General features: G+C 45.9%; 1 protein-coding gene across 1 annotated transcript; it reads left to right on the top strand.

Annotated features, from left to right (window-relative positions):
- Nucleotides 1-4,759: 4,759 nt before the first annotated feature.
- On the top strand, nt 4,760-9,569 carry LOC125521413 (putative methyltransferase PMT23). The gene is made up of 8 exons (XM_048686474.2): nt 4,760-5,530; nt 5,911-6,060; nt 6,697-6,967; nt 7,097-7,207; nt 7,614-7,785; nt 8,040-8,291; nt 8,732-8,926; nt 9,013-9,569. Exons 1-8 carry the CDS (start codon nt 4,871-4,873, stop codon nt 9,197-9,199), a joined length of 1,998 nt encoding a protein of 665 aa, XP_048542431.2. The 5' UTR covers nt 4,760-4,870; the 3' UTR covers nt 9,200-9,569.
- The last annotated feature ends 280 nt before the right edge of the window (nt 9,570-9,849 follow it).

Below are 9,849 nucleotides of genomic sequence, written 5' to 3'. Positions count from 1 at the left end.
GCGCACGGCAGAGACCACTTAGTAGTAGCGAGGGTTAAAAACCCGCGCTACTACTATCAACTTAGTAGTAGCGAGGGGTAAAAACCCGTGCTACTAGTAAGTAGCAGTAGCGAGGGTTATAAACCCTCGCTACTAGTAAGCGTCTGACTATAAGCTTTTCCCTAGTAGTGTTAATGTCCTTTCGTCCAGCCGGTTGTGGCTTTGAGTTGCTTTATCTTTTTGTGCTCCTTTTGTGAGTTGTACTTTGCAGACCAGACCATTTGTTTTGCTGAACTTGTTTTAGTAAAGTGGCCGCATGCATCTTTCCGATGCAGAGGCCGGGGATATTTTCCTTTAAAAAATGATGTCTTTTTACATGTAAAATATGTTTGCACCATGATTTCACATAGCAAAAGAGTATGTTTGAATTTTTTTCTTCTATGCATTGTTCAAACTTGAACTCCAACTGCTACCCTGCGATCACCTTTCACAGAATCCCAGTCCAGTCCAACTAGCAGTTACATAGTACATGCAACATTCTCTCATGTATTGACTCAAAACGTGCCCAATTGAACTCATCGATACTCCGGCCTTTTTACACGCTCGAAAGGGACACTCTTGAGTCTCAAGATGAAGCAAAGCATCAGCTCTAGCAAAATTGAAACAAAAGGATAACGAGGGGGGGGGGGGGGGGGGGTGCCAAACATCGATGTGCTTTAGTCAAATATATATATAAAAGAATATACTTATATCTACAACATCAAATATGTACAATATAAAATGTATTATATGGTCAATTCGATGAAACTAATTTGGTGGCATAGATGTCAAAGTATAATTTTTTATAGACTTTGTCAAACTTCAAAGAATAACTTAAAAAGGAGGGAGTGCATACGAATGCCTGTTGGATAGTGGACACATACCAAATTGCAAGGTGACATGTCTCTATCTAGCAAGTTGGGCTAAAAGCAACGAATTTCGGAACATCTTCTGTGCTTACCACCTTGAGCTGCCATGTGGTTTATGTTAGACAGATGAACTGGTAAATCGCTCGCTACTGTACCATTTTGGAGCAATATCCATGTCACCCCTACTGAACCACCGAGCGACCATGCCAACCCACCTCTATATCAAAAAGGCTTTCGCCCCACTTTATATTATAAAGCAAATGCCCAAGCCAAACATCCAACAAGGTTCAAACACACACACACAAGGTCCAGACAGACAAGTAGTCAAAGGGTTAATGCTGAGGGCACAACTCAACAAGCCCTAAAGAAATCCACCTCTAGTGGGAGTCTAGTTATCCATAGGTTCCCGGTGCCTCTTATGCCTACAATTTGATAACTCAAATCCCTAGTGTGCAGTACCAAATAATGCATGAATTAGGAATGAACCGTTCCAACAAAGAGAAGTAAGATGAGGAATAGGAAGCATAACTATTTAAGAAAGAAGACTTGGGTACGTCCGGTACGGTGGTAGAGGTACCGACATGAAGTCACCGGATCACTGTTAGGTCAATATAAGTCCTTCGTTACGAGCTTGGTCCTTTGACATCGAAGAGCATATAAGATCTTTAAACAAATGACAAATTTTTTGTGCTTCTTTCTACTCAGGCATGCATAGTGAGAGGCAATGCAAACTTCAAGGAAATGAAAAATTCCTGAGCTTGTTTTGTCCTCAGCTAGATTAGTCCATCAAGCCATAAGTGCTTTATAAACAAAGAATATTTTTCTAAGTTTTTTTAGATATTGATCCTCGGTCTCTACACAAGGGGCTAGCCAATATAAAAAGGCTACACATACCTAGAAATTCAATTGGGCTCCCAGGAGCACATGCTTCCGGGCCCAAAAATATTTTTTAAAATGTCAAAATATCAAGACAAATTTTGTATGTGATCTTAGTCACATGCAAACGCTACTTGCAAATTTTGAGGTAAAAAGATTAAACATTTTGGCCTGTGCAAAAGAACAAAAAACAAATTGAAGACCAAAACACCCCAAATTTATTTATTTCACAGACGAAACACTGATGCTCCGGTTCGCTTGAAATTTGTCAAGCATGCTTGCGACACTAACACGAATATCTACAAGAAATTACAGATTTTTATTTTTTACATTTTTTTTTAAAAAATTTACTGTTCATCCGGGAGCATATGCTCCGAGGAGCCAAAACGCCCCTTCCATTCACGGAAGGGGGGGGGGGGGGACAAACCGAGCCAAGTACTCCCTCCGTTCCAAATTATTCGTCACAGAAATGGATGTATTTACAACTAAAATATATCTAGATACATCCATACATGTGACAAGTAATTCGGAACGGAGGGAGTAGAACCAATTTACTGTTTACCATTTTCCCACTCGAATTGACATACTTTTAGAATGCTAATTAGTTTGTGCTTCCATTTGTTCTTATACGTGAAAACTTGTCATAGCTATAATTTCGCAGATCGGGGAGTATGCTCGGAATTTTCTCGTTTGGTACATTGTTTAAATTTGAAGTACAAACGCCACCCTACGGCCATTTTTCATAGGATCACAGTCGAATCCCAGCTGCCAATAGACACTACTACTATTTACTCCCACTGCTCACAAATATAAAATGTTCTAACCTTTTTGTGATTCAGATGTACATAGACGTGTTTTAGTCTTTTTGTTCACTCATTTCTGTTTGAATGTAGTTTATATTAAAACATCCAAAACATATGATCTTATACTGTACTTATCTATGAACCGAGGGAGTACATAGTACCTACAGTATTATGTGGTGCACTCGGCCCCCAGGAGGACACTTGCGAGTTTCATACTCCCTCTTTTCTAAAATATAGTGCGCCCGCGTTTTTTGAGGTTCAACTTTGACGATAAATTTAGCCAATAAGACCGACTGCGGCGGGAGCTCAATGATTAAATTTACATCTAGATTTTTTTGAAGATGCCACATCTAAGCTGGCACAAATATATAATGCAGCAACAAGAAGCAAAAAAAAAGACAAAAAATAGACCACAAACAGAGCGGACATCAACTTAGATGTGACATAATTATATTACATCTAAATGTGTCCTGAACATGCCCTTAAATTGATGGTCAAAATTGAAACACGAGAATAGAGAAACCACTAAATTTCGAACGAAGGGAGTAATAGCATCTCCACTTGTTCGGCCCCCAGCGCATAGGCCGGCGCTCTTTCGGGCGCTCGCCCGACGATTTTTAGGCCCTGGGGACGATCTAGGTCCCAGTCACGCCTTCAGGTGCCACCCCCAAGGCGTCGTAAATTCAAACTTTTCCATTTCCGCTACCCAAAAAACGCCACAAGTCGGCGATCACCTTGCCACAGTTCGGCGTGCAAAAGAAAGGACGTGTAGGCAATGCATCAAACGGCGGTGTCGGCCTCCGGCGTCGGAGGAGTCGGCGTGCGCGGGCTGGTCGACGTCAGCGCGGCTTCTGTGCTGGGCGTCGTCGAGGCATCATCGCTCAGGCTTGGCGGCGGCGTTGGCCTCAGCGTGGGAGTTGGCTCCGTCGTCGACGGCATCAGGTTCAGGATGAGGTCACGCTCCACCAGGTACCACGCCTTGAGCTGCTCATCGTCACTCCGGAGCATGTCCGCGCCCCCCATCAGAAAATCCAGGTCGGTGTTCCTTTTCTTCGCGGCGACGTTGGTCCGGAGCAGGTCGAGCTTGACGGCGTTGCTCGTCATCAACGCCGACCACCGCGCCTCGGTTTTCTCCTCCCGCTGGGCGGCCCAGGTTTGGGCGTCGGCGAGGCAATGCTCGATGGACTCTTGCACACGCGCGGTAGCCGACTCGGTGTGTTTCACCGACTTGACCCTTTTGTTGCCGTTCGGGCGCCCGTCGGCCGCGCCCGACGTCGGCGTGTCCGGCTTGTACGTCGCCGTCGGCGTAGCCCGGCGACGGCATGCAGCCCCAGGGTTGTGGCGACGACGAGAAGCCGGCCAGAGACCCGACGCTTTGCTAGCTCCAGGACGCGTACGGGCCGTGGCCGCTGGGTGGATTCATCATCCCCGCACGAGCCGGCCTCGGCTTGTTCGGCCGCGCAATCCGCCCGCCTCGCCACCGCCGCAGCCGCGAGTGCCGCCCTGTCCCGGGGCTTCTTGGCGTTGACCCCGTTTCGCCGGTCGGTGGTGACAGGCTCCCAGCGCTGAACTTCCGCCTTCCAGTCGGCGTTAGACATGCCCAGGGGCTTGGACGGCGGCCCCCCTCTGCTTCCTCTACTTCGGCTGGGTGGCGGCGGCGGCATCCGTAATGGCGCGAGGGGGCACGTATTTCTTCGGCGACATGGCGGCCGGCTGGAGGGGAGGAGGAGGAGAATGGCGGGAGGAATGGAGAATGGGAGAGAAGCCGAGGGAGGAAAGCGGGGGGGGGGGGGGGGGGGGGGACAGCGGGAAAAGGGCCTCCTCTTGTCGACAGAGCGGACCCACGCCCCTTTTCGCTTCGGCCGGCGCCCTCGGCGACCCCCGACGGTTGGGTTCGGCTCGGATTCGTCGGCTGTTATTTCGGCTCAACCGACGCTAAACGAGATCCTGGGACGTGACCGGGTCGATTTTCAGACGCCGACACTAAAAAACAACTTGGGAGGCCTGTTGAAGGCACGGCTCGAGATGCTCTAGGAGAAAAGCAGTTGCAGAAAATTGAAACGAAAGGGAAAAAGAAATTCAAACAGATCTAAAATCTCGATTCCACCACCGGAAAACGACCTGCGCCTTCCGCCACCGTGACCACGGCGGCCAACGCTGCCGTGGCCGCGACGCTCCGCTTCACTCCTTCCCCCACCCACCCACCCCACCCCACCCTAAACCAGCCCCACCTCGCCGCCGACCCCTTCCGCTCCCCAACCAGGCCACGCCGCGGCGGCGGCAGCAGCCAGCGATCGGCGATCCATGGCCGTCCCCTCCGCCGACCGCAAGCGGCGCCCCTTCCTCCTCTCGCTCTCCCTCTTCCTCCTCCTCTCCGCGCTGCTCGTCCTCCTCGTCCTCTTCCTCGACTCCTCCGCGCAGTCCCTCCCCTTCCTCCCCTCCCGCCCCTCCCGCCTCTCGGCCCCCTCCTCCCATCCCCACCAGCAGCACAGCCCAACCCCAGTTCCCACCCCCGGAGGCTCGTCCGACCCGCAACCAAACGGCCCAGCCGCTGCCGCTGCAGAAGCAGAAGAGAAGGCCGACGCATCGCGGCCAAACGCCCCCACCCCCGTCGCAGGGGGCAGCGGAACCAGCACCCCGTCACGGACAGCCGACGACAGCAGCGACGCGGCGGCAGTCGACGCGGATGCCACAGCCGTAGATGCGGCGGGAGTGGATGGCGGCGAGGCTGAGGACGACGGCGCGGTGGCGGAGGTGAGGTGGGAGACGTGCAAGGTCAGGAGGGGGGTGTCGGCCACGGACTACATCCCGTGCCTCGACAACATCAGGGCAATCAAGGCACTGCGCTCCAGGCGGCACATGGAGCACCGGGAGCGCCACTGCCCCGCGCCGCCGCCCAGGTGCCTGGTGCGAATGCCTGCGGGTTACCGGCTCCCCGTGCCGTGGCCGCGCAGCCGTGACATGGTGAGGACATTCGCGCTTGCCTTTGTCGGTAAGACACGGAAGCGCCTCTAGTTGTTCATGTTCTCTGCTCTTGTCCTCTGTGTTATCCATTCTGTCTTTATTTATGTAATTGGGTGTTCAACTGCCAACGTATTATTTACTTTCGGTATTAGAACATAACCAATAAACACCGCAAATTGGGACTATCCTCCTTTTATGGAAGCTACTGTGCTTAGGATGTCTAATTTGGTATCAAGAAGCAGTGTAACTAATCTTGGATTGGATGTCTGATAGCATTAGTAACCTTACACAATATAGGCCCTTGACCCTCAACCATTATGAGGTTTTAAGTACAGTTTAGCATACCACTGATGATTGTTAATCTCCTTTCTGAATTCCAGATTTGGTACAACAATGTTCCTCACCCAAAACTGGTGGAATATAAGAAGGATCAGAACTGGGTTACAAAGTCTGGTGATTATCTTGTTTTCCCTGGAGGTGGAACTCAATTTAAAGATGGTGTTGCAAGATACATACAGTTTGTAGAACAGGTAAATATTACTCTGCCACCTTGATCTACATTTGAACATATTAACTTTGGAAGAAAATTCCAAGTACTTCTATTGCCAAGTGAGTTCTGTGTCCTTGTGAATGGAGATGCTTCTTGTGTGTATGTTTGCCAATGTTCAGTATTGCCTTTGGTAACATTGGGACTTTAGGAGTGAATATAATCGTTGTCCAATCGCATCCAACAATAATAACACCAGTAGCAAAATAACACTATCGTACTTGTTTCAATTGAGATCCTAAACTATATTAATTTGTTGTAATAGCCACCTTCATCTTAACATCTTCCTGCTTTTTTCTCACGGTGAAGTCAATAGCTTTTCATTTATTATCAAGTTCTGGATACAATCAGCCTTTGGTTAGTTTCATGTTGATTATTTTACCCTGTTTCAACAAGTAGAACAGGTAATTATATGCTCTTAGAGGTAGAGCAAATCTGTACTGTTATTGTTTGATTTGCACGTACTACTGTGCTTACATTGCTTAAATAATTAGCCCAGAATCCAAATGTAGAAATGGAAATGGTTTCCCAAGAATGCTGCCATTGGTCTTCATCACAGCTCCTTGTTTTTTTTTCCTCTGAGGTCATATCATGATTTCCTGTTATAAATTTGTTGTAGATAATGCCTACCATTCAATGGGGAACACATACGAGAACTGTCCTGGATGTTGGATGTGGTGTTGCCAGCTTTGGTGGATACCTGCTTGACAGGAATGTCATTACTATGTCATTGGCCCCTAAAGATGAGCATGAAGCTCAGATACAGTTTGCATTAGAGCGTGGAATTCCAGCATTTCTAGGAGTAATCGGAACTCAAAAGCTCCCTTTCCCTGATAATGCATTTGATGTGGTCCATTGCGCAAGGTGCAGGGTCCATTGGTATGCAAATGGCAAGTGTTCTATGCCTTCACGGCATTTTTAAGCTACCGTAGTATCTATATCTCAACCTTTTCAGATAAGTATTCCATTTCCCCCCTGCTAATCTGTTTTTAAATATCTATTACTATTGGGATGTGCAGGTGGAAAACCACTACTGGAGCTTAACAGAGTGCTAAGGCCTGGAGGATTTTTCGTTTGGTCTGCAACACCTGTCTATCGTAAAGAACAAAGAGATCAAGATGACTGGAATGGTTCGTAACCATATCATATAAAATTCTTATCCTAGTAGTAGTATTATCTTAGAGATTGCCACAAATGTTAGAGGAAGTGAACAGATATGTGTAAGGATTGCTGACAAAACACGCTATCATACTGATTGATGCAAAGTTGGAGACTATATAGAAGTGCAGTAGCTACTTTTAGCGTAGGTCAATCCTGTAGAAAAGGATATCCACATTCTCCGACATGAAAACATGCGTCGGAGGTAGAACAAGATGGTGTCGCTACTAAGCAAATGATATCATATTTCAGTATTTTACTCAAGTTGCTAAAGATGTCCATAGCAGTGCATCGTTAATATTATGTATAGTTTGCAAGTAACTAGTGTCATTTTTGTGGGCAATTTTGTGCTAACTGGGAATCCATTACATTTGGCAGCAATGGTTACTCTGACCAAATCAATGTGCTGGAGGACAGTTGTAAAATCTGAAGATATTAATGGAATTGGTGTTGTTATATATCAAAAACCGACCTCAAATTCTTGCTACCTTGAGAGGAAAACCGATGAACCCCACCTGTGTTCCAAGAAAGATGGATCACGTTTTCCTTGGTACGTCATAGCTTGCTTCATTTTCCTCGTTGTTGTTTCACCAAACTTCAGACTGCTAGTGGTTTTCTAGCATGTTGTGGCCTCTCTGTGTTTATAACTTACTGGCTCATGGGCAGACATCAGTCGTGTGATCGATACCATTTACAGCCTATCCTTATTAAAGATAATGTAGATATCATAGTTTATTTATAACTAGTACTGCAGTTTCGAATTGGTTTCATCTATACCCACTTGTTTTATCTTTGCTTTTGCAGGTATGCTCCTCTTGATAGTTGCATTTTGCCATCTGCTGTTTCCAGTTCAGATGAAACAAGCAATTCTCCCCTTCTGTGGCCTGAAAGACTTATCAGATACGCTAGTCTGCCTGATGATTCTGCTACTATCGAGAAGTTTGATGCTGATACTAAGTATTGGAAACAAGTCATTTCAGAAGTATATTATAATGACTTTCCAGTTAATTGGTCAAGTGTCCGTAATGTAATGGACATGAATGCTGGTTATGGAGGGTAAGAGAACACCAATTTCTGCTGATTAATTTTATGAAATTCATTTTTCTTATGCCATCAGTATTGATCCTAGTAGCTTTTGGTGCTTGTACTTCTGCTATTCTGGTGATGTTGCTTCCTTGAGTTGGGCCTGAGTTTTGGCCATACAAATATGTACATTCATTAGTACAAGATTGCTTGAACTCACTGATCATCTCTCGGCAATGGAGTAAATGTTTCTCCTTAGTGGTTACTAATTATTTAGGACTGCCAAGTCAGATGTCTATTTTCTTATTGGGATTATGCAAATCGGAAACTTCCCTTAGTGACACTAAAGATCATATTTCTGTAATCAGATGTAGATCTCCATAGTTTTTTTTTTGGAACTATGTATAGTTGCTATCAATCGAACTATGACTGTTATGATGGGGATATTAATCAGACTACTTTTGTTGAACCAGGTTTGCAGCAGCACTTGTTGATAAAGCATTATGGGTTATGAATGTTGTACCTATTGGCCAGTCAGATACTTTGCCAGTAATTTTTAGCCGAGGTTTGATTGGGGTATATCATGATTGGTGCGAATCTTTCAACACATACCCAAGAACCTATGATGTTCTTCACATGAGTGATCTCCTTGGAAGTCTTACAAAGAGGTAAACAAGCAGTCACGCCTCATGAATTAATAGGACATGTGCTCCTTTTTGTCAGACTGTAGCCTGATATCAGTGTCTCCCTTTAGGTGTGACATCCTTGAAGTAGCAGCCGAAGTTGACCGGATATTGAGGCCTGGCAGATGGTTGGTGCTGAAAGACACCATGGACATGATGAAAAAGATGCGGCCAATTCTTCGCTCTCTGCACTACGAGACCGTAATTGTGAAGCGACAATTCCTTGTCGCCACAAAGAGTTTCTGGCGTCCCCGGTGATAAAGCTGACATGGACCAAACTTCTAAGGGAGTCAACCAAAGCACTAAGATTCTGTTGATTCTTTGAGTTCTGATCTGATCAAATTGTTTATACAACAGAGATGTGATTTGTTTGGGTCCAGGTAGCCCTGAAGTTTTCGGTGGTATATAGATACACACTTGTGCAGTCTCCGTGCCGATTCTTTTTCCTGCCAAAAGCAAAGCAATACAATAGGGATGGTATAGCTGTATAATCTAGTGCTAACAGATGCATACACAGACGATACAGGATCATCTTTTGTATACTTGTTCAACAAAATTATTTGTGTACATTGAACAATAAAGATTTTGAAGCTTGTTCAACCAAAAATATGGGCCCCTTCCTTTCTTCTATCTGTCTCCATAGTTCTGCAAGAGCAATATATGGGTCCCTTACTTTCTTCTATCTGTCTCCATAGTTCTGCAAGAGCAATATATGCCAGGTATATATTTGACGATGTCCAGTACCTGCGGACTACCAGAATGTAGATCCCCTCGCACGGTGCACAGATATACAGTCTTTTTTTTTTTGCAGGTGGTGCACAGATGTATTACTCCTTAACCATGTGAGGCAGATACCTACTGACGATTGAATTGAACACAAGACGAGCTTGTGAAGGATATACATTCTC

This window comes from Triticum urartu, chromosome 1A (assembly GCF_056163025.1).
Source record: "Triticum urartu cultivar PI428250 chromosome 1A, HENAU_Tu73, whole genome shotgun sequence".
NCBI lineage: Eukaryota > Viridiplantae > Streptophyta > Magnoliopsida > Poales > Poaceae > Triticum > Triticum urartu.
The sequence above is the reverse complement of the archived record's forward strand: the minus strand, read 5'-3'. Positions and strand labels throughout refer to the sequence as shown.